This window comes from Falco punctatus (genome assembly GCF_963210335.1).
Source record: "Falco punctatus genome assembly, chromosome: 1".
NCBI classification, from domain to species: Eukaryota; Metazoa; Chordata; class Aves; order Falconiformes; family Falconidae; genus Falco; species Falco punctatus.
This window is the reverse complement of record NC_137580.1, coordinates 34,514,368-34,539,334: the sequence shown is the minus strand read 5'-3', so window position 1 is coordinate 34,539,334 and position 24,967 is coordinate 34,514,368. Positions and strand designations below refer to the sequence as shown.

The 24,967-nt window shown below is 36.4% G+C and overlaps 1 protein-coding gene across 8 annotated transcripts in view; it reads right to left on the bottom strand.

Moving 5' to 3' along the window:
• Positions 1-2,521: 2,521 nt before the first annotated feature.
• LCORL (ligand dependent nuclear receptor corepressor like) overlaps positions 2,522-24,967 on the bottom strand; it is an 85,741-nt gene continuing 63,295 nt past the window's right edge. For 6 of the 8 annotated variants that reach the window (XM_080371786.1, XM_080371790.1, XM_080371794.1 and 3 more), the window contains one exon: positions 9,147-22,896. In XM_080371786.1, coding sequence (XP_080227912.1) covers positions 17,994-22,896 — 4,903 coding nt within the window. In that variant the 3' untranslated portion in view covers positions 9,147-17,993. Of the gene's footprint in view, positions 3,410-9,146; positions 22,897-24,967 lie in introns of those variants that run through there. The other 2 variants (XM_080371789.1, XM_080371787.1) reach the window with 2 other exon arrangements.

The following is a 24,967-nucleotide window of genomic DNA, read 5'->3' as shown; positions in this document are numbered from 1 at the left end:
TGTTGTTGTTTGTTTTTTTTTAATTTCAGTTACATTATTTATTTCATCTTCACTCCCTCACTCTTGGGTGGTGGTTTGTTCTTCTGCCACTAATACACTTTCAACAACTGCTGCTAGCCCACTCTTGTTAAAATGAGGTGAAAGTAGGGTTGAAATGACCTATCTTCCTGGCTGCTTAATTAAAGAATAAAACTTTAATCCCCAAGATATTTTAATTGACTTAAAAACAGCCTCTTCAGTACTCTGAACCAGTTAGTGTGCATCCTCTCTCTTTGCTAGCTAAATGCAACAGTGGGTCAAACGTGAGCCACACTAGACCTAGTCTTGACTCATAGAATAGTTTGGGTTGGAAGGGACCTTTAAAGGACACCTAGTCCAACCCTCCTACAAGCAGCAGGGACATCTTCAACTAGATCAACCTGGTCCTGAATGTTTCCAAGGGTGGGGCATCTACCACCTCTCTGGGCAGCCTGTTCCAGTGTTTCGCCACCCTCACTGGGAAAAATCTACTCTGAATCTACCCTCTTAGTTTAAAACAATTGCACGGCTAAATAGGAGGTTCACATAAGCTTACTTCTCTAGAGCTTGCCCAGGTCCCTCTGGGTGGCATCCCATCCCTCAGCTGTGTCAACTGCACCACTTAGTCACCTGCAAACTTGCTGAGTGTGTACTAGAGCCCACTGTGTCATTGAAGATATTAAACAGTACTGTTTCCGGTACAGACCACTGAGGGACACCGCTTGACACTGATCTCCATCTAGACATTGAGCTGTTGACCACTACCCTCTGGATGCAAGCATCCAGCCAGTTCTTCATCCACTGAACAGCCCACCCATCAAATCCGTCTCTGCAATTTACAGAGAGAACAATGTTGTGGGGGCTGTGTCAAAGGCCTGACAGAAGACCACGCAGGTGACATCCATTGCTCTTCCCTTGTCCACTGATGTAGTCACTCCATTATAGAAGGCTGCTAGGTTGGGCAGGCAAGACTTGCCCTTGGTAGAGTTACGCTGGCTGTCTCAAATCACCTCCCTGTCCTCCGTGTGCCTCAGCCAAGCTTCCAGGAGGGTCTGTTCCATGAACTTCCCAGGCGCGGAGTTGAGGCTGACAGGTTGGTAGTTCACAGGGTCCTCCTTTCTACCTTTACAAATGGGTGCAATGTTTCAATTTTTTCAGTCACTGGGGACTTCACCTGACTGCCACAACTTTTCAAATATCATGGGGAGTGGCTTGGCAACTACGCCAGTTCCATATTAATTAATGAGAAAATAGCAGTGGTGATTTGTTGTCAAACTTATAATGATCCTGTGTTTGTTCCTACAGTATTTTTTTGTTTCTTAAAACCAGTTTTGTGATTGTTTTTGTTTGCTTGCCTGATCAGTCTCTTCAGACTACAAAGTAAAAAGAATTCCTCTCAGTAACAGCCTCCTTTGGCGGGTTGCTATCTCAAGGGTGAGTGCTATACCAAGAACAATTCTTTTTCTAGCTTTGTTGGTTATTGTCTTAAAGAAGTGGTTAGCGAGCTTGGGTTATGCCTCTATCTGACTCTCATCTGAAAACTTTTGAACTCATCAAGCAACTGAAACAATATGACACAAAGGAAGGAATCATAATTGTTAAAAGTAAGCAAAAAAAAAAAAAAAAAAAAAAGCTGCTTGGAGGTGAGACATCCGTAACAGAAAGGCTCTGGTATTTACTCAGTCTTTTACATGAGAAAATCCATGTGGTATGTCCTTCAGGCATACGAACAAGATACTGGCTGCATTGGTTCCCCTGCTTGTAAGCCTGTTTCTATGCCCCTTTTGGGACAGCCCCGACTCCTTGCTGTTCCTTGTGCTTTGGTGGGGCTCCACTGAAGTCAACTTCAGTGCCTCTCCCCCAGGAAGTTTAGTTCTTTTTTTGGCTTTCTTGCTCCACAGAAGCCAAGTGCATGAAATAGTTGAGATACATAAAGACCCACTAGACAGTGTGGCATGCTGAGTGTTCGTTCTCTTAATCAAGTTCTGCACTGTCTGACACTTCAGTGACCCAGGATCCTTCTGAGATCTTGTGAAACTTAAAGGAATTCACAACGATCATTTTATTTCAGTTACTGGATTGCACCTCCAAACCAACAAACTTCTGCGAAGAACTGCATCTTCATTCTGTTATGTAAGATGACAATTTTAAGTGATTCCTTAAAACCTTTGTTTTAGAAAACAGCGTCTTCCAAGGAAATTAGCTCTTGGCAAGAAAAGGACAGAAGACTTGTAAGAAGTTGAATTAAGAAACCTCTACTCTAGCTATTGAATGTATGACTCCAGGAAAGAGAAATCATATCATATGGTTTTATTCTAACACTTTTGTTATAGCTCTGTTAATAATAAAGTTTTGATGAATGAATTACATGAACCTTGCTAAAGCTATCTACACATGGAATGTCTACAATGTAGTCAGCTACAACCATTTACTACTTTGACTAAACTTTAAAATTTTGGTGTTTACATTGAATTTCCAAAGTACACAGGAAAAAAAAAAGAAATAGGAGGAGCATTTACATCCATTTTAATTGGTGGCAGGCATAAATTCATAAAAACAAAAGGGGAAGAAAGACCATTTAGCAGAAACCTCAAAAAGTGCAGATACAGATTTGTTGAATGACAATCTTTCCAGAGATTCTCCTGCAGGCTCGGCATTCCTTTTAGACGTTATGGTCATTAAACACTGTCACATAGAAGTTCTCAAGATAAATGAAGATGAAAGCATACTGCAGAAACAAACTGGTGGTGTGATGCATTTCAATCCGTTTGCAAAGGAGATCTCGGATAATTTACCTTTTTACTGCTTTGCTTCAAGGTAGTCTGTCTCCACCTGTTACAGATTTCTTTGAATTATTATTACCATAAATCTTTACATGGTAACCTATGCCACAAATTACATAATATATTAACTTTCGTGCACAAAAATAAAATTGGGGAAATAATTAGAGAACATAGAAAAATCACAATACTATTAAAGGGGAACATCTGATTTTGATAATAAATTTGTACTGCAAGAATTTCATGATGGTCAGATGTGAAACTGTATATTTAAAAAAAGAAGTACATCAAAATGAATAATGCTAGTAGTAATATAAAGCCAAATCACACAAGATCATTTCAAGATCAATGTAATAAATGCTTATTATTCAGCAGAAAAAAAAATCAGGAACAATGTACAAAATAATAGTGCAAGAACAGCTGCAATCTATTTGTTCTCATCAGTTTTGAGATTTTGGTTAAAAACTTTACAGCTGGCGAGAGATGCTGCTGAAAGACTCAGATTCCACTCAGTGGGCTGATTAAGGCACATCTTTATGGACTTCAAATGTTCATTTTCTGTGTTCATGTCTATTGAATTCTGTGGCTCCGAGACTTTCACTTGTAGCGTGCTGTGAGGAAAGAAGTGGGGGTGGGAGAGGGAAAAAAATGAGAAAAAGTTTAGTATGCTTTCCTCTTCCCCTGCAAACAAGCAAACTGATAAGAGTCAAGATGAGGTGGTGGCAGAGCGTGTTCTGCTGGGTGTTTTTTTTTATTGGTTTACTGCGTTATGTTCCAGAAACACTGAGATGAGAACCTGACCGTGCTGCGTTCTCCGTGTTGTGAAAGTACATCAGGCTTGTTTGCATTGCGGTAACTGAGGTCCTGCTAATGTTTGGAGACTGTCCTAGGTCAGTCTCCAGCTCGTGCTATTCCTCTGCAGAGGAATAAGGGTGTTCTGCAGGCTGGCCCTTCTTAAATAGCATCCAGCTGACTACTGTAAAACCACAGAGCAGGAACTGGGCGAGAATTTGTTTGGGTTTTTTTCTGACATTAATTTAGTACAGTCATAAAAGGTTTTTATTTTGTTTCAGATCTAGGAAAATAAGTCCTACAAGAAGATAAAAAAACTTAGCTTTTTGTAGGGATCACAAAGCAGAGGCCGTAAGTGTAGATTCAGTCATAACTCTCATCGTTGCCATACAGAACCACAGAACAGACTCATAGAATGGGTTGGGTGGGAAGGGGCCTTTAAAGGTCATCGAGTCCAACCCCCTGCCATGGGCACGGACACCTTCCACTAGAGCAGGTTGCTCAGAGCCCTGTTCAGCCTGACCCTGAATGTTTCCAAGGATAGGGCATCCACCACCTCTCTGGGCAGCCTATTCCAGCTTTTCACCACCCTCATCATAAATTCTTCCTTAATATTTAAAGCAGTGTAATTGTGCACATTCAGAAGACAAGAAGGTACAGTTTGGCAACCCTAATTTTGAACCTCTCCACCCCTGCTATTTTTTTCCCCTTTTTTTTCTGCCCTACCTCTTGCAGTGATGCGTCCTATGTGCAATTCATTGTTTCTCACCATCTTTTTCAAAGAATTCAAGAAGTGCAAGAATGATGCAGAGGTGGAGATATTTTAGATATTTCTAATTACTGTGATACTAAAGTTCTAAGTTCTAGGTAGTTTAACTAAGGGTAGGAGGTAATGATCATACTATAAACTGCCTGTGCACAGTTTCTCCTATCAAGGAAGTGTTTAAGCAGCAAGACTTTCTTAATGGCTCTTACTTGCTGCATTTCAGGAAACCAGGTTCATCACAGGCCTTGAGTGTAAATTATCAACGATTGAATCTGCTGAAGTACAGTGTTTGCATGGGTGAACAATCTAGCTGAGGACATTCGGTAATCATAAGACGATAACCTAAAACATAGTAGCTTGTGTTACTCAAATACTGGTGACTGACTTTGGTTGGACTTTTTCCTATGTCATGGCAAGAGGGAAAGACAGCTTGTGTAACAGCTGAAGTGACAAGTCACTGTTATTTTTCACAGATCGTATGAAATACAGTTTTCATTCTTTTACATTTTTATGCAAGCTTTCTAGGCTATACACCTTTCTGACATGGTAGGGAAACAGGCGTTACTGATTTATTAACCCTCGTTCCCAGCCCTCCCTAACTGGGCTATTGCTCCCATGCCCTGCATTTCCTTGTGCCTTTTATTCCCCTGCCTCTGTCTTTTGTCTTGTTTTTGCCTTGTACCCTTTTCCTTCATTCTTTTCTGGTTTGCACACACTCTTGTTGCTCTGGTCTTTTCCTTCACATAGGAAACAGAGTGTGAGCACAGGTGACAGAGAAGACTGTAGTCAACAAGGTTACTTTCTTGAATTTACAGCCTCTTCAGACTTGAATCTTTGCCCTCACTTGCTGTGAGGAAAATCAAAGTCTTTTCTTATGACCATCGGATTAGTAAGTGCAGACATGAGATGGTGCTGGGGCTGAAGTGTTGCAGCCTTCCTTATCCCCACTGGTTCTGTGCTTTCCAGGTGTGGCCAGGTAGCAAAACTTAAATTTAACAGAAATAATCAACAGCTAAATTAAGAGATAGGGCTTGAATGTTATTTTGTTTTGGGGTTTGTTGTTGGGTGTTTTGTTTCTGTTTTGGTGGTGGCTGTTGTTTTCTGAAAGGATCAATGCCTTGGGAATCAAGAAATGGCAAACTGAAGTATTATATACCCGCAGCGTGCTTTGAAGAACAGCATTTCTACTGTCTTTAAAGCAGCAGATACAGAATTAATGCTGAGCAAGTGCCAGACAGAGAAAGCTAACGGTTCAGGCTTCTCAAATGATTTGGCATGTTACTTCTGTGTGTAAACTATTGATTGTACTAAGTCGGTATGGCGCATTTTCCAAACACCACTGCTAGCAGTAACACAGCTAGGGTTTGGTGTAATCGTGACCATAATTCCCCCTGTTTGCTTGGACTGCAAATGAAAACGCAGAGTGCTGTAATACAACCAAACAGCACTTTCTGAGTAGTCAGCTGAGGGACTCTTTACTGTTTATTTTTGTACAGGTTTCAACCTAGCACTGAGGTACCTGCTGATAATTGCCATGCAGTAATTCACCTCTTACAGAAGAACCCTAGGACACTAGAGACTTTCACATTTTAAGAGAATGCGTAAAAACAGAAATAGGAAAGTGTTAATGTCTTCTTTCAGTTCCCCAGTACAGGTAACATCCACATAAAAAGCTCAAGTATTTTAGGAAATTTTACATTGATAAAAATTAAGTAGAAAATAATATGGTTAGAGATCTGCATTAATATATTCATTAACCAAGAAGAACCTAGTTTTTCATCTTTTCATTCTTGTGTGATTTATTTTTTTGCTGTTGATATAACAAGGTACAAAAATGGTGTATTTAAATAGTATTTTTTAAACACAGAATGTAATTAAAGCATAAAATTAAATAGAAAGTTTTAATTTCTCCAGCCAAATCTATCAATAGATTCTACTCTAAATTTTATTCTGCTTTGCTTACAAGAGGCACACTGCATTAAGCACTCCTAGCAAAAGAAAGAGATGCTTCATACAGCAGCCCTCCTGTCAGGAAGAACTGCAGGTTACAGCCTGATGCTACCAGCAGCCATGAAGTCCGTTTGAGTAGAGCTTGGAATTAGGCTGTATAATACCTCTGCTCAATATCCTCCTGGAGTTCTCCACTATCAGTTCTTCCACCAGGAAGAAAATGGAGGTCCCTTTATCTTCCTAGACAATAGGCATTCACTAATCTTATATAATGGTCTCTTAGAAAGGTTAGATTTTCCAACTCTGAGGCCATCTGTTTACTTTTCCAGCAATTATAATCTGTTTTGGTTTTATTCACTTGGGATTGACTCAGTTAATCAGTTTCTGCCCGTGTGATTTGTGGAAGTGGGCTACAAGTGCTTCTGTAACATGGAACATAAATTCCAGCCATGGCATATTCAATAGTTTTGCTTTCACTAGGAATTTGAAGACAGGCCAACAGTGCTAGAAGCCCAGTGAAAAAGAAGAAAATAATTTATATTTTTAAAAGTTCTTTTAGTGATATTTCTTGAAAATTCAGATGCTTTTCTTCAACTGTAAATATACTACCCTCTACCAGCCCTTGTCCTCTAACTACTCTTGGAGTGCTGGTAACATATTTAAAGGTTAATTTAAAAGATTTCATATTTCAGAGTGTACAATAACTGATTCCAATAACTGTCTTAGAAAGTAAAAGTGAAAAAAAATATCTAGAAATAAGAGTATACCTTTTTGATCTGAAACAATAGAAATATAAAAAAATACACCTCAGGGAGCTAAGTTGTATGTTTCTGCAGTCCTTTAGCATGTGCTGTGTAACTGCTCTGTATAACGAGCATCTTCAGTCTTACAAAGATTTTTGACTGTGAGTGAGCATATGTGACCTAGTGGAGAGGCAGGAGGCACCAGGTACCGCACTGAGAACGATGTGGTGTGACACTGTGGTGGACACACCAAGGCCGTGTACAGTGACAGGACACGCTGTTTTGTCAGTGCAGGCTAAGGATGCCCTCATGTGCTCTTGGCTTTCTTTGGATGCTGTTGCACACAAAACCAATGGGTCTAGAAAACTGTCAGTGAGGACTCCAGGATAATTTTTTTTTTTCATATGTTGCAACTCCCAGTTCCCTAATCGCCATTCCTCAATCATCCCTGAATTTACTACTTCTCGACAGTGAGGGAAAAAGAGGCAATTGCCTGTTACTTTAACAAATCACAGTAGCCAAATCAGAATAATATTGATGGACTCTGAAGTCCTGTATCTAGTCTCCCCTGGCTAAGCAGACAACCCTACGTGTGGTTAAGTCTCCAGGCCTGCTAGGACCTAAAAGGATCATCTCTTTCCACAAAAATTTCCTCCCATCATTAAAGCAAAAGGAATTAAAATAGAATGGTCTTTGAATTCAACCCTCTACTAAAGCAAACCAACAAGGGGCCTTTCCTTGCTCCCCAAAAGCTAAAGAAAACCCTGCCCTTTTCTACACTTCCAGTTAAAATTGCTTGAATACAAGTATTTCTTTGTGAAATATTGCGTTTCTTTCTCTAGTTTTACCCAAGTCATTGTTATGATAACAGAAATACTGATTTTTAATAGGAGGATGTGAAAACAATACTGTATAAGTTGACAGGCTGACAAGCATGAAAAGAAAAATAATATTCTTTGAGCTGCTTATTTTCTGTGCAGTTTGGATCTGCGTTCTTCAGGAAAAACAGGAATTTGACACCTGTTCTATGAAAATGACAAAGTTAAAAAAAACATCTGGCTAGCTTAAGTCCATACATTTGCTGAGTTAATCTGTGTCTGCGACAAGTCAAGGCCATGCACAAAAAGTAGGGATAGGGATAAGTGTTTTTTATCTGTTGGGTGACTCCTCTGCACTTCCTATCAAAAAGATTACCATCAAATGTTGTGTGTTTGTATGCTGGAAAATGACTACGAAAGTACCACTATAGGGTTGTATTTCTCTAAATCTTTTGCAACACTTACAGATAAAAATGTCCCCACCTAGCTAAGAGCTATGTCAGACTGGTTTTAACCCTCCTGTCTGACAACAAAAATTCTGCAAATTGCACTTGTTACACACCTCCATCAATGACGTGCAGATTGATAGCTTGGAAAGTGTAAGATCATTTGTGATACACTGCACTGATTTGAGGCTTTTACAGAAAGGTTTCAAAAACACTGAGTAGAAATAGTAAAACTTTAGCAGCATAAAACAATTTTATCTATACAGACTATTCAAACATTTCCCAGAAAAGGAAACAGTGGAATGTATTAGGTTAAAATCTGCAATGACTATAGTAGCCTCAGCATGCTTTCCAATAGAGATTGATTTGATAATGCAACATACATTGAAATTCAAGTAAACTGAGCACACACAGTCAGATTTGCTGTCTCTAAAATTTAAACTCATCTTTCCACAATGCTAAAAAGCAACAACAAAGAAATCTACAAATAAATTTTTAAATGTCTCGTTACTATTTCTCAAAAGGATTCTCATTGTAATAAGAAATAATAGTTTTCAGCTGAGTGGATGGAATCCTATTTGGGAATCAGAGAGAGAGAGAAAGAAATGCTCTGGAAATAGATGGAGCTGGGGAGATAAGCAATATCCAGAGAGTCTGAAAAATCTGGACTACTAAGACAAATAAATCAGTACACAAGACAGAATCAAGACAGAAGGTGAACTGAATTGAGACAAAAAGACAGGCTGAGGCATCAGAACCAGTCACAGTCCCACCTGACATTATGGTAGAAAAGTTTCTTTTGCTCTTCATACTACCTCAGAAATGTTTTCTTGGTTTGAGGGGGAAAAAAAAAAGTGGGAAGAAGAAAGGAAATAGGAATGAAATGCATACAAAATATATGAGAAAGATAACTAAAAGAGGCTAGTAAGAATTTGCTGAGAACTTGTGGCACATCAGTGAAAGAGGCTTACTTAGTGGTAGCTATTTCCTGAAGCTATATATTGAAATATCCACACACTGTTGAAACTTTAACTTGCACTGAGGCAAAATTATATAGCAGTGGATGTTTGTTGCACCTTTTACATCACTAATTCATCTTCAAAGAACACAGCAGAACAGCAAAACCAAACAGCATATTTTATGCATTTTCAGGTGAAAGTTTGTCAAGTGGAATAGATGACAACAGTTTCAGAGTGCAGTCATAGAAATAACGTGACTTTCTCCCCCAAACCAGTCAGCTACAGCAAATATTCTCATTCCCTCAAACATAATAGATCACAGGCAACATAAAAGGTTTAAATTGCAACTTCACTGCAGAAATTGAGAACTGAAACAAGTATTGGAGGGGTGGGGGTGGGTGGGTGGGAAGAAAGAAGTTCATCAGACTTGCGCAGCCATGGAAGTACAGAGCTCAGTGCTGATGAACATTCTCCCCAAAATACAGGACGGATTTGAGTGTATGTTGACAAGCTTAAATATAAACAACATTCCTGCCCCCTTTAATGTTATAATTATTTAAAGCAGCCTGATAAAGTTATTTAGAAAGTGTGATCTTTTGGACAAGAGTCCTTATGTTTTGTAGTAATACAGATTATTTAGCAGTTCACAGAACACAGGGTTCTTAAAGCACAAGGAAACAAAATATAAATGTAAGCTGTCACTGAAATGGGCATGAAGAAGTGATAAAAATTTTGGGGCATCTTTTTCTAGTGCTGATAGTATTAAACCTGTTAAAGAAAAAAATGCTCTTATGATCTCATATTGTTCATAGAATACTGTCTTCAAGATCTTGGAAACAAAAAACAGCTAAGAATCTAACAGTTGTAAGGAAGCATCATTAATTTGATGATGAACAAAATTAATTCTTAGCAACTAGGCACCTTCATGAAACAAGTCTGCCTCTGATCATCAGTTCCATCAAAGAAAACTGCCTAATTTCTAAGCATTACTAGAATTTAGTAGCATGCAAATAAATAAAAAAAAACCCTAAACACCTGTTGTGCAGATGACTACTGTTGTATTTACCCTAGAAACATACTATAACAGAAAAAAGGTTTTGCTATTTGTATTCTACTTAATCATAATTAAAAATGGTTTTGAACAAAGTACAGTAAGACTAAGGCTTGGAGGTTCAGAACTATGTATGCTGGTTTGGGCTGTTCTCAGAGGAAACAGAATGCCACCATCTCAACACAGTGATAAATGCAGCTACGTAAATGTTGTCATTGAGCTGGATTAATCTTGTATCTTTAATTCATAATAGTTTTTTGACATTAGAAATGCAATTATGTTATGGAGGGAGATCATCTAATAAATATGATGAGAGTCCCTGGGTGGTTTATAACCCACCAGACTTCTGAGTTACGGAAGGTCAAACAATAATTTGCAAATAAGTCACTTCCTTTTCTGAGATTTCTACTACTTAAATATAATTTAAAAACAGCTGTGAGTAGTAAACTGATAAATATGAATGTCTCAGCAACAAATCTGATATTGAGAAGAATTTCTTCAAACACACATCTCAAGAACTTCAAACTAGAAAGACAGGTATCAACAACCACCACAATTTTAAGAATGGATACCTTCAGTATAGCTTTTAAATCTTTACTTGTATTGTAAATAAATTTCTGAAATTATTGCTACTGAATGTTTTGAAATTTAGACTAAGTACCCCAATAAAAACACTGAAACCTAACTTTAAGTACTTTTCCCCCAAAAAATTTAGCCTCCCTTCCAAATGGAAAACGTAACATAGATAAAAGAGCACCAGCACCACCAAGTGAGAATAAATTTTGGTTTGTTTTTTTTTTTAAATTAAGAAAAATATCACGTGGCATTCTTACAGCTTCTAGATAGGAATTTTTCAACTAGGCTTCCATTTCACGTACAGAAAAATAATCCCTTATTTGAAGCAAATAATCAAGATTTCAATAGTTTGAAATAGACAATTTTGAGGGCAAGCCTGTATCAGTAAAATATCAAGTATAATCTCTGTGTATTTGTGCAATCTGCACCTTCAGTAACAGGAACCTGTAACAAGATCCATCTGAAAAGACTGACCCCCCTTAATAAGCTTAATTTTTATGTATGCATGTATTTTAATGTGAAACGTGAAAGTCTTATTATTCTCATTCCTAGCAGGACCACAATTTGGAAATATTCTACCCTGAGCTGCAAAATGAAAACAAAGAATAACAATACCTACATAAGACCTGCTTTGAAAAACATCAGCGTAGTCACGTTACTCACTAATGTCTTGACAACTAAGAGAAAACATTCAAAACCAAATAAAAATATATAGGCTTATGCTTTTGAAAGGATTTTAATTCCTAAGCTAATGTTAAATCAAGGCCATTTCCACTGGCAGGCATGCAGAAAGAAAAGCAGGTCTAAAGTCAATTATCACTGAAGAAAGTGCTACAGCCAAGTTAAGATACCTGCCCCACTTAGAGATAAACATGATAAAAGACAGAAGCCCAGATTCCTTTCCCGTATGCCTAGAAGTGAAGACAGAAAGGAACATGCAGCAGTAAGTAGAGGATGGAGAGTAGGTAAGTTGGCATATCCACTGAAAGAAGTTTGTGAAACTCCTTCTGAATTTAATTTCTGAATTAATTAGCTGAATGCAGACATAAGTCAGGTGAATTTCTGCTGCTGAACAAAAAAATCAGACAATAACATCTGTCAAATTGACAAGACCAAACAAAAGAATAGAGGAAAAAAAAGCTTAGGTCTGCACAAAGCAAGACGTTTCTCTAAAGATTTACTTCTCTTAGTAGAGCAAGAGATGCTATTATTACTACTCCAAAGAAAATTGAAGAATAATCTGAGCAGCCTTACTGATGTCTAGAACATGAGAGAAATCAGCATCAGAAAAACATCTCCTTCCTTCGGTTATAAAAAAAAGGAAAGAGAAATATAAATTCCATGACCTGTTCCACAAGAGCAGAACATGCAATTTGCCATGCGAATGGGCACAGAAACAGTAACTTTTCCAGAATTATAAAGTGGCCAGAGCTGTTGGTCCAAAAGCATGGAGCCAGGAAGACAAAAGTCTGTTTATACATCCTGATTTTGGAAAAGATAAAGATCTTTACACTGTAGGGGAAAAAAACAAAACAAACAAACCCTGGTCTTCAATAAGAAAAAGTGGATTAAAAAGTAAGCATGCCTATTTAGAAAAGAAGTTCCATACCTGGGTGGTGGTGGTGAAGAAATCTATGACAAAGGCTGACTGAGACCTTGCTCATATGGTATTAATAAATCTCTTATCAGGTATAAGAGATACTATGGACTGGCATAAGTACGCAATGACAAATATGCAGTAAGCAGCAAAGGGAACGCAACTGGGCTGTGCTCGTCCTGCAGCGCTCTGCAGAGTATGCTTTGGCACTCATAAGCAGAGAGATTGGGAAAAAAGAAAGCTGATGCATGATCTGAGAATCGATTAAAGTTTGGTACTAAAGGAGAGCAAAGTGTGAAGAGAGGATGCAGATGCGTGTGGAACCACTACAGTGTAATGGTCTGAGAAGCGGTTCAGACATGGGTGTGAATAAAATAACAAAAGCGATGGCATGAAATAAACAACAGTTCAGCAGGGACCATGACAAAGTACTAATGCGGGTTAGGCAGTTCTTTAACAAAGGCATAGGTGGCTACAGCAGATCACATATGAAGCACAAATCAATGCTATATTGCTGTAAAATTACATGTATCATGACATATAAAAAGCAGTGGGGTAGCTCACATGGGAAGAGATAGTCAATGACAACAGTGTAATTTTCATTATGGGAGCTAAGCCGTTATGAGAAGCAGTTAGACACCCTTTTTGCCCTCATCAGCCTCCCTGAAAAAGTATGCACACTTTCTATGCTTCTATAAGGGAGAAAAAAAAAAATAATGCAGAAATCTGCAGGGAAAACATAGCTAGTCTGACTTATTAAAGCGAGTAAGATAAAAAATAATGTTGACAAAAATTATACATTGAGGAAAAAAAATAAGTGAGCATTTAGATGAGAAAACAAGTCAGTCAGCTGAAAGCCGGCAATCCAATAAGGAGGAAAAAGAAATAGCAGATGAAGGAGATACGAAAACTGAAGTAACTCAAGATGATACCTTATGCATTGAAAGGAGAAGACAGAAAGAGATGTGTCTCAAGATCAGCATTATTTTATCAACGTATACTGCAACTTATCAAAATATTATTTTGAGTCATAACCTGACTAGGAACCTGACAAAAATGTGTGGAGTATATTTTAATTACTGCTCAGTTACAATAATTTCAATACTTCATTTGACTAGCAGTGAAATTTCTATTTTATTGTCTAGCTTTTTATAAGGCACTATTAAAAAAAATCCTTGCAAACAACAAAGTAATTTAAAAATGCTAATTAACTTCTAAATTGGGACCTCAGTCTAGGTTCTATTTGCAGTATTTCACATATAGGTACTTAAATTGGTACATTAGAAATGTTCTCAGTTCACAGGTAGCGCATATCCCTATACAAATACATATATAGGTACAGGTCTATAAATCATACATTTCCATATACTTGTATTTTTAAAAAACGAAAATTGGGTTTCCAAACATTTTCTAATAATAAAACATTTTCCAAACATTTCCTAACATTTTCTAATAAAAAATATCTAATAATATCTTTTAAATAACTGGGAAGTAAACTATGTTAATGATGACTCCGTCAATTTTCTTTGCTAGATTAGGCATGAGAATACCACCAGGGTTTCTATTGCATTGAAGCCACAAGCATGACACCACCACGAATACCACCACAGCGGTATACCGCTGTACACAAATACCATCAAGCGGTGATGTCGTGGTGAGTGCACGTGAATGCCAAATGCTGCTCTTAAAATCTTGGGTGTCCCATATAAAACAATTTCCATTCAGATACATCCATCTAATTAGTTGCGGAGTGTTGTAAAAATATCTGGCTTAATTAGAACCTGAAGGCTGTGAACAGCTTTGAGAAACAGCCTGCTAGGGAACACTCAAGATTCAAGGCCGTTTTAAAGGGCAGAGAGTCTTTCTTTTTGATGTTGACCATAGGAAACACCAGATTAAAAAAGCCTTATGGTAAAAAAAAAAAAAAGCTGTTCTTAAAATATGGCAAATGTCTTATTTGTATTAAATTAATATCCCGTTACCAAATGAATATAAGGAAGAAGGAACATAAGAAATGAAATATAATTTCTAAGAGCTACTCAATGTTTACCTACATTTGAAACAGAATTTCAGATAAATGAATAAATTTAGCACCACTTCGTAAAGCCCTGCAAACAAACGTTTAGACTTCCTCCTGAAATACTCCAAAATAACAAAACATTTCTATTAGTCTCAAATCCTGTTTAAATATCTTTAAGGCACAACTGTGACATTACAGCAAAACAAAAGGATACCGCTAGCAAAACGATAAAGAGTGAATAAATGCGGCATTGTATTTGGCTTGAAAATCTGAAGGTGTTGTCGTCAAAGGACAGACTACAACTATCTTTTGATTAAGTGAAAGAGGAATCAAAGGAAGGAAAGTCTTTCTAAGAGGAATGAAAAGAAAAATTAAAATTGAATATTTATATTCTCTGCCAACAAATACAATAGATTTTCTTCTAAAACTCCAGACTACTTGAAGAAAAGCCAAATAATAAGGGAGAAAATGAAGAGGTTCATTTTAGATGAAGAAAGTATCCTAGCTTGAAGTGATTGGAATTGATTTTTAAAAGCTTTTCTACGTGAGCTCCCACCTTGATACAAAGGGTGAATAAACAGGTATGTCATATCATCACAGGATGTAGTACTGCTTGCTACTGTAGTAGGTCCACAGCAGCCTCCTTTGCATGTGATAAATCCACACCCTCTCAAGTAGGTTTTAAAAATATTCAGTACATTGTAAGTTCCTAATATGGAGTCTTTTACAGTGTCCCATTTTATTGTTGGATAACAGTTTCTCTTATTTTAGCTTGGCTCTCTTGAGGCCTTTTGGCCAAGTCATGCAAGTGGGATCTTTGGTCTTATAAGGAAACACACTGAATCACTCTTATGGAAAGAAAAGATAAATGCTTTCCCAAAAACATGCTTACGTAATTTTGCTTGCCACCACAGCGAGTAATAATGTTTCAGTGGAGCTAAAGAAATAAAAGTGGTCAGAACATAGATTTACAGTAAAAAGAAACTGCCCATCATACATCAAATGCATTGATGAAGCAACAGTTCAAAAGTCAAGTAGTAACAAACAGCATATGGACCAATATGTCTACCATCCACCTTATCTTGAAAAAAACAGGCAATATGAAAAAGTGATGAATTCTCTTCTATTACTACCATGAGTAAATGGCTAGTTCCAGTTGCTTGATACTACCTTGAGCTGCAAGAACTCAATGCTTTATTCCCACTTGCACATTTTAACAAAAACTGAGTATACATAAAAATTTGATACTAATATTCTGCCTACCTGCCACAGTGCTTTGCAATAAACCAGCATCACACCACCTCCCTCTTTCAAGAATATTCGGTCAGACACCAAGATCAGTAAAACTTGGAAGAAAAACTTCAAATGTTGACCATAAATGTGTATGTAAGAACATTTCAAGCATGACAATGGAACAATGATATAATTTATGATATCACACCAACAAAGATAGAGTCCAAAGAACATACGAATGAATAATGATGTTTTCATGTGCACTGAACTTCCAGATGCAGCAATTATGTTTGAAAACACCTGCATGCACAGCTAGAAATCATGTACCTTCTTTTTAGCCTGTAGGTATACTCTAGACTAAAAATGTTTATATGATTTCCTTGGCTAGTGCAGACAGTACACAATGTTGAATCAACATGCCAAAACAAGACATCCATTTCTATACCAGACAATCCCGATACCACAAGAGAACCCTGAAAAAAGATTCAGGGTTTCAAGTGTGGAGAAAAATCCAGAATCGTAATTCTTTGTTTTTTAACATTTCCTTTATCAATGAACTTTCTATCATATCTTTTCTAAAGACAACGATTGATATGAGAAACTATGAGTAAAAGGGAAAATAACAAAAATTGTAAATGAAACAATGTAAAATATCAAAACAGTTATCAGATTTCCTAAAGATACAAAACTAAACGAAGAAAGTTATCAGGTAAATAAAATTGAGTCCCAATTAAAACTAACATGAGACCATATCACAGTAATAGGTCTTACATTGCCATAGCAAGAAAATGTTTAAAGATTAATATAGTTTGAATCCAAAATTTTCTCAACTACAGTCAAAAATATGAAATAAAAGTATGAGAGAGCTCTGTCTTCATTTGCAAAAAAGGAACAGATAGGTGTTACCCTTTCCTTTTCTAGTTCTAGCTTTTTTATAGCAATCTTGTGTCAAGGTTTTAACTTCTTAAAACCAAGTTTTTTATGTTGAGTTTGGCCCCAAATCAGTGAAATAAAATACAAAATAATAGACTAAAGATAAAAAATGTTGTACTTCAGAAAAGCAGAGTTACATTGAATGAACTAAATATGAAGAGCTTCATATATTACATAAAGCACAAAAGAAATAAAGTATACAAAAGCCATAACGTTATTTATATTACAACTTAAATTAACTTTTCAATTTATTATCAGGGATAGTTTTCTACAATGTACAATACAAAGGGGGACATAAGATTTGGTCTGATATTCTGAATTTTTTTTTTATTTTTTGGACAACATAATTGAACTAGCTAATACAGTATCTTTTCTACAAATGAATACTTCTGCAATAATGAATTCCTATTGCAGAATTTTATTTTTTTTCACTTGGTATTTTACACCTTATTTATTTTGCGGAAATGAGTTAAGACTTCTGTTTAAGGAGATCTCTTCACCGAACAGAAGAAATAATTTTGTAAGTGAACCTTCTTTGTAAATAACAGAATAGCCTTTCTGAGATCACAGCTGTACTATGATGCATTATAAATATCTAGCTTTAAAAATGGATTTCACACCAGCCTAAAAAGATTCCAAGCCAATGCATTTAACACAGTAACTGTATATTGTATTTGTCTAGAATAATTATGCATTTCTAATTGTTCTGTTAAGGATTTAATGTGCAAACCCTTTAAAGTCAGCAGATTTCATTTGGCGTTGAATGGATGTTAAAACGATCTCTGAATACTTCTCAGAAGTATCTAGTACTATTTTTTACTCTATAATTATAAAACTATTACAGATTTATATCAGAATCAATGACGATTTCTTTTAAACAACTATATGTTAATACACTGAATTTCTATTTCATTTTATAATTTACCCTTCCTCACAATATAAGAAGCTACAGAGCAGAATATTTTGTTCCTTTTGAAATCAGTAATCAGTTGTGACTGACTTCAGACATGCCATAACTCAATCTGTTGTCTGTCCATCTGAATTACATTAGTTAGCTCTTTTTTTTTTTTTTTTAATCTTGGTGTCTTATCACCATAATAGAATGTAACACACCTATTTTAGCTGAAAGATTTGTGTAAAGTACTATATACAAGTTAAAATTGCACTTTCTGCATTATTCTGATGCTATACAATGTTTAATTTCATGACTTCCCTGAAATTAAAATGAGTATCATGCAATAAAAAAAAAAGTATTCAAAGTGCTTAGTTGTTTGCCTTCTCCAATTCTTGGAGATTCCAAAGACTGGAATTTTAGGATGAAGGGGGGAACAGGAACTTACCTACTTGGTACTTTGGGTAATAAGTTGCCATTTGTCCACTACTGCATGACTGTCTCTTATGCTTTTTTCTTATATTTGTATCAGTGGTCTCCCATTGTGGAGTTTTTCTTTTGTTTATTCTGATAAGAACTTCAGAACTACCAGCAGGATTATCATCATGGTTTACACTACTTAATTTTCTGCTGTGAAACTGGTTATCCAGCCTTTCAGTCACTTTAGAAGAATTAGATCCTTTAGATGTTTCCATTTCATTTTCTTGTTTCTTTAATGCATTTTGCTTAGTAGAATGGGACCTTAAAAGAGGATGTCTTTTTTCTTCCATATAGGTCTGAGTGCTTTTATTTTCAACAGCTTCAGCAGAATAAATGACATTATTTAACTTAAATGAATTGTGCTGCTCAATATGGTTGATTTTTCTCAGAAATATCCTACAATCTTTAAAGGTTTTGGTTTTCCAAGTATTTTCAAACAGTTTATCTTGGCTTTGTTCTTTTCTAACATTTTGTTGGCAGCAAATTGTTCCATTTGTCTCTGCATGTGACTTAAGTATATTTGTTAAACCAGGATGTGGGTTAAAGTCAGAAGATCCCATCATCTGTTGAACAAATGCATCTCTGGCTTCATTTTCAGTTGGCAAGAGGCTACTCTGAGACTCAACCAAAGTCTGAGTGGGCTGGATTTCTACTGTATTTTTTTCCTGGAGCTTGGGCATTTCATCATTGGTTTCCCCACTTGTACTTTTAAACAACTGGCTTTGGCAAAAGAACTGTAAATTTTTCTTTTTTGATTTCCAGCCTCCAGGAGGCTGACTATAGAGCTTTTTTGTTTGTCCCCACCTATCATGCTGTAACTTCTTAAATTCATTTCTTTTTAATCTGGCTAACGTGAAATTACTTTTCATGCTCAAGACTGGAGACCTCACCATGTTATGTAATATTTGTAATTTCCCTGCTGGTTTAGAAGGAGAGGATAGTGCAAACTTTTTAAAGTGCTTTCTGAAAGGGCAAGTACTAAGATCAGGTTGTTTAGTTTCCATCTTTATCTCTCTAGTACTAACTACTTCTAAAGGATTGCGGGCATTCGCCTTCCTCACTAGAGAGAGAGACTGTGTTTCTGTAGTTTGCATAAACCAGGTGCAGAGTTCATTCATATTACACTTTTTCTGAAAAAGCATTCTTATAGGTGATGTTTCAAGTTCTACAAGGCAGGAGTCTAAAGGATTTGACATTTCAGTACTACAGTCTTGTTCAGTGGGATCCCTTTTTTCACATACACATTTATCAAACTCATTTCCCCCCACTCGCAACCAGGTATTAGTTATCTGTTCAAATCTATTATTTAGTTCTTCCAACAAAGTGTCACTTGAAGTGGAAATAGGCCACCACCTGAGAGAGGGATTAGATGAAAAAATGGGATCCAATGATACTTCATTAATGGGCCCAAATTCACCATCCTTAAGACCCTTTTTTGTATTTCCTGAATTTCTCAGTTCTGAGGTATCTTTGGATGCTGTGCTCTGACTTGATTGCCTGTGTTTTTCCTTTCGATCTTTAGCTTTTTTCAAATGGAGTTTGTAAGATTTATGTAGTAAGGCACTTCTACAAGTAAATGCACTAGAAGATGCTAATGAATGTAAAAAATGCAGCGAGGGTTTTCTGTCTCTAGCAGAATGTCTCAATGGAATTTCACGTTTTCTTGACACTGTTGTGATAACATTGTTTGATCCATCCTCTCTAGAATCTTTCCGCATGCTCTTTACTTGACCTATATTATTGCACAGTTGATTTTTTCTCTCCTGTGGTACGTTTTTTTCCAACACATTCTGCTGTTGCAAAGGAGGCAAACAGTTGCTAATACTCACTTTTCTTTCCTGAGGTGAAACCCTATTAACAGTTACTGATATGCCAGAGATTTTTACTTTTGCTGGCCTACCGGGTTTTCGAATGGTGGTTAATGGTTTCTTAATTGGCTGTATAATATTGCTGCAAGGATGTGGTGACGCTAGGTTACTCTTGATAGGTCTGACATAGTCATAACCACAGACCTTGTTTTCAGTAGAAGAATTCTGTAAGGCTCTTACTATTTCAGTCAAAGCATTTTCAGTTTCTGCACTATGCTTTGCTTTACTGTGGTCATTGGCAAAACTAGAATCAAGGCGTTGTGTGGGCAGAATGCTGATTACATTTAGATTACCTTCAGAAACATGTCTCTTTGTCCTTCTTGACCTTCCAAAAACAACTGTCACAGTAATGTTTTTGTTGCTATTAACTTCTTCCATTACTGCTGCAGCAGATTTGGTACCTCGACTATCACTGCTAAGTTCAGGTCTAGGTTCTGTGCTTTCAGTCACGTCTATTTTTGGTTTTGGAGGCCGTCCAATAGGTCTCTTAACCTGCTTAACAACTTGAGGACCTATTTTCTTTGGTCTACCAGGTTTTCTTTTTAAAACTGATTCACTGCTGCTTGATTTCTCCGCAACTTTGTCATTCTGTTTCGCATCATTTAAATTAGCTTGACCAACTGGACAAGAACTTGTAATTGCTTCTGCATAAACACAGCTTGACTCCTCCTTGGTATCATTTTCACTGTAATCACAATCCTTGACACAGATTGCATGAGAAAGAGCTCCTGTGGCCTTTTTGTCTAACAATGTGTTTGCATGCCCCTGAAACAAACAAATATCTGTGCTTCCTTTAGAAGATGCAGCTGCAGATGTCAAAGTATATTTGACTCCTTCACTACTATTAACCTCCGAGACAAACATAAGCTTAATAGGACTAGAGTAGTTTAAGGGAGATGAGATCTCCACAGCTTCAGAAGTTGTATGCGAGTCCCCATTATTGGAAGCTGAACTGGATGAATCAAAGGTCAGAGATTTCAAAAGGCTATCACTAATTTCTTGATCTATAACCATTTCTTGTTTCTTTGTTGTCACACACAGAGCTTTGATTTTACTGCTGCTTAGTACAGGTGAACGTGGAAGGAAGCTTTGTCCTGTGCATCCCATTTCACTCAGATTGAAAGGTAAGACTCTTCTAGCAGCTGCGTTCATAAACTGTTCATAAACATTCTCTTTTAATTTTTGGCTGATTTTGTAACTATCCAACAATGAGCTATTAGTCTTTCTAGCAAAGTTCATTGTATCTTCTAAACGCTCTACAACAACTTGCAGATTTGTGTCTCTCACAATTTTGCTTATGTCACTGCATCTTTCAGCAGGAACATCTTTATTTATTTTCATTTTTTCCAAACTTTCTAAAGACTTTTTTGCACTGGATGACTTCCTAAACACAATATTGTTCGTTACATACACAGAGTACCATCCAGGGGGCACAATGTTACGTTTAGTTCTTCCCAAGTTTCCATTACTTTCGTCCATTAAAGGAATCTCATCAGTCTCTTTTAAGGTTGCATAATCTCCTTGTGTGTTTGCAAGTTTTACCTGGCTGGCTGCAACAGCACTGTTTTCTGAAAGAACTAAAAAGCTGGAGCTGGTTTGAAAATTAGTAAGAGGTAGTTCGAAAGACTCTGTTTGGTGAACTGGAAAGCACATTGGTTTGGTTTGGCAATTCACATATGGATTACTTTCAAAATGTTGCAAAGTGTCATCTTCTACGACCGTAAAACTGTGTCTTTTATTTGGATATATTTTGTCCAATTTTTTTGTAGATTTCTTTGCATTTCTCTCAGAAATTGATTTTTTTCTTACAAGAGTTTCATCAAGGCTTGCAAGCTCCCTCTTGATTTGCAAAGATTGTCGCCGAATGAATGGTGAATCAGGAGAATTATACGTTGCACATAAAGTTTCCTGACGCTTGCGAAATCTTGTTTGGATAATTTTATTTTCCATTTGTTTATCATGTTGGCGAAGTAATTCCATAAAGCTGTAATCACTTGCCTTAGCATTATGCAAGAGAGATGTTATGAAGTCTCCTAATTTGACATCATTTTCTGGTGCCCTGTCACTGCTAGAAAGTTTTAGAAGATTTGTTGCTATATCTGTAGTGTCTATTGATTTTAACTTTTCATTAATACGATCCATTAAATCTTGAAAAATGTAAGAATGTTCACCTTTCTCAGCCTTCTCAGAAGTTACATAGTAATTGTTGCTTTCTTGGTCTGTTGCTAGCAACATTCCATCTGAATATTTGGTCTCTTTTCCTCTGCATGTTCTACCTTCATATTCAAATTCTCCTGCATTTCCTTCCGCTGGCAAGAGGGATGGAGGCTGGTTGATGGATATTTCAAGTTTGTCATTGTCTAAAGTTGGAAAATCTATAACAGATCCTTCCAAAGATTCAAATTCTTTACTCTGTACAGGCGATAGCGGAGGCGGTGATGGGCTGCGGGATCTATTTGAATTTTTAATGCTGTTCAAGAGATCACAGTCCTTAGTTGAGTATGTACATGCTGCTGCTTTCACAGAATGCCTGTTACAATTTTGCATTTGTTCAGCACAATACTTATGAGAACTACATGCTTTGTTCATCATTGTCTTAATACATCCCATTGCTACAGCTTGGCATGACAAAGAATGGAAATCTTTAATACAGACAGACAGAGGTGGTAAACAAGTGTTTGGTTGTTGATTTTGTAAACAGCACCTTTTTGTTAGCATATGTCCATTGCAATTGCAAAATGAAATGTGAACATCCTCTTCAGTAAGGGAATTGGGAGTTTCAGAGTGGACCAAATGTGTTTGCTTGCAACTGCAAACTATAGGAACATTTTCATCTTGTATTAAAAATTTTAACATAGCCAAGGTCTGTTGCCAGTGATATGAACAAAAAGACTCCAAAACTTTGTTTAGTGTTGATTTTCCTTTTTCCAAATTAGCTGTTTCCTCTGAATTTGCATCAGCTGTTGAGCTTGAACTGAAAATGAAAACAAATCAAAACAAAATATAAATTACAGTAAACACCATATCTAATACTTGTTATAATGGTTAAACTCAAGCCTAAACCCCTGAAGTTTGCAAAACAGTTCTGTTCTATTTGCACTATTCAATCATACTTGCAAGTGTCACTAGCAATGATGTGCATTTTATAGCAGCGATAGTCCTGTTATAAGTAAAATAATCAGGAAGAAATTAAGAGACAAAAAGAATAGTTTGAAACATAGCTTCTCATATCTAAACGTAATTTAGATACGAAATTAAAGAATGTTAACTTTCTGATATATCAGACTACCTTAGTCATTAAAGAAAAACCTCACCAAGAACCTAAGGAGCTTCGTATTACTCCCATTTCACAAACTGAGGCACAGAGAGGGTAAATTACTTGCCTAAGGTCACAATTCAAAGGTTGTGGCAGAGACAAGAATGGATCCATCTCTCCTGAATCCCATCCTAAGCTGTTCATACATTAAAGTGTATTGAATGCTCTTCAGGATACTCAAAAGATCCTTCTAAAGACATTTTTGTTTAAATATTTTTAAAGAACACTTAATAGGCTAATGGAATATTGAAAAAATAGCCACTTGCTACTGTCACTGTTCTTTGCAGATAAGAGTTTTCTTCTAGTTTTTAAATAAATGACAGTGGTGCATCACAGGCTCTTCATTGCGATATATTAGACACACATACACGCGTGCATGCACACACACACACGGATTCCTTCTTTAAACAGAAACAGAGATAATCACCACTGGAATAAACAACTTCTGTGATAAAGATTAATATCCTTTAAATCTCGAATACAGGGTAGGCCTATATCTAAATAAGACTTCTGAGACGTTCTCAAAAATATTAACTCAAAATAAGATCACTTACACTACCTTAACTATTTAATTAATTTCTTATAAATTATTAAAACTAATGTCACTACTTACCTAATCAATCATTTATATTGAAAAGCTGAAAGTTTTCCATGGTAGAAATTAATACAGATATTTCTTCAATTAAATACAAAATCCTTTTGCTGGATAGCAACTATCAACAGATAGTTAACAGCTAATTCAAATGTTTTACTGAAACCAATTGCATGGACAGAAAAGGTTAGAGGAATTCTGTTTTAGAAAAGTATGTATTGTTTAAACATATCACCAAACTCTGAACATGACACTAACTTTTTGCCCTACTATTATCTCCCATTTTTTGCATTTAAGCCTGCACTTTGCAAAAATTCATTTTGATTAGGTTTACAACTGTATTATCAAGGAACAAACATATTTTAAATTTAATGTGCTGTATTTACATAAAGTTACCTATTCATTAATTAGCTCATACCTGATGTTTTTAGCATCAATAATAACTTTTAACTTCAGGTTTCTAACTGGAAGTTACACATGCAAATTTGTACTTTTGTTGACCCACACAGATTTTAATGTTTAGAGCTTAAAGACAGCCAATTACACTTAGTCATTCCTTATGTTTCTTCCTTCTCCTGCAATATTCATATGAAACAGAATATATTCAAAATCAAGCATCTAGATGATAACTAACTCATAAAAGCTTAAGATAATTGTGATGGTACTAGCTGAAATTGCAATTATTTTTAAACCGAAATAATTGAAGTCTTAAAAAGAAAAAAAAAACCTTTCCACTTGCAATCTAAAGTAAAACCAGCATTATTCAAGGGCACATCATTATCAGGATTTAACTGTTTTCGAACAGTTAAACTCTCCTCCACTTCACTGAGGAGAGTCTGAGTGACTCAGTCCAACAAACTCAGGAGTCATGAGGTGTTGAAACATTATCACTACACTTGTGAAATCAAAGCTTATTCCAGTAATACAATTAGGGATAAAAATTAATTGCCCTCCCCAGCACTATTACTTTAATTAAGTAATGTTCTGAAAGGCCAGATAGAAAAAGATGAACACGGCACTAGGTCTTCAGTACTATTTCGTAAGTCGCAGTAAATCTGTTAAGTACTCATTTGCTAAAACGAAGGCTGTAGTACAGTCTTTAGACTGAATCTCTGGACAGTTATCTTTCTGTCTGTC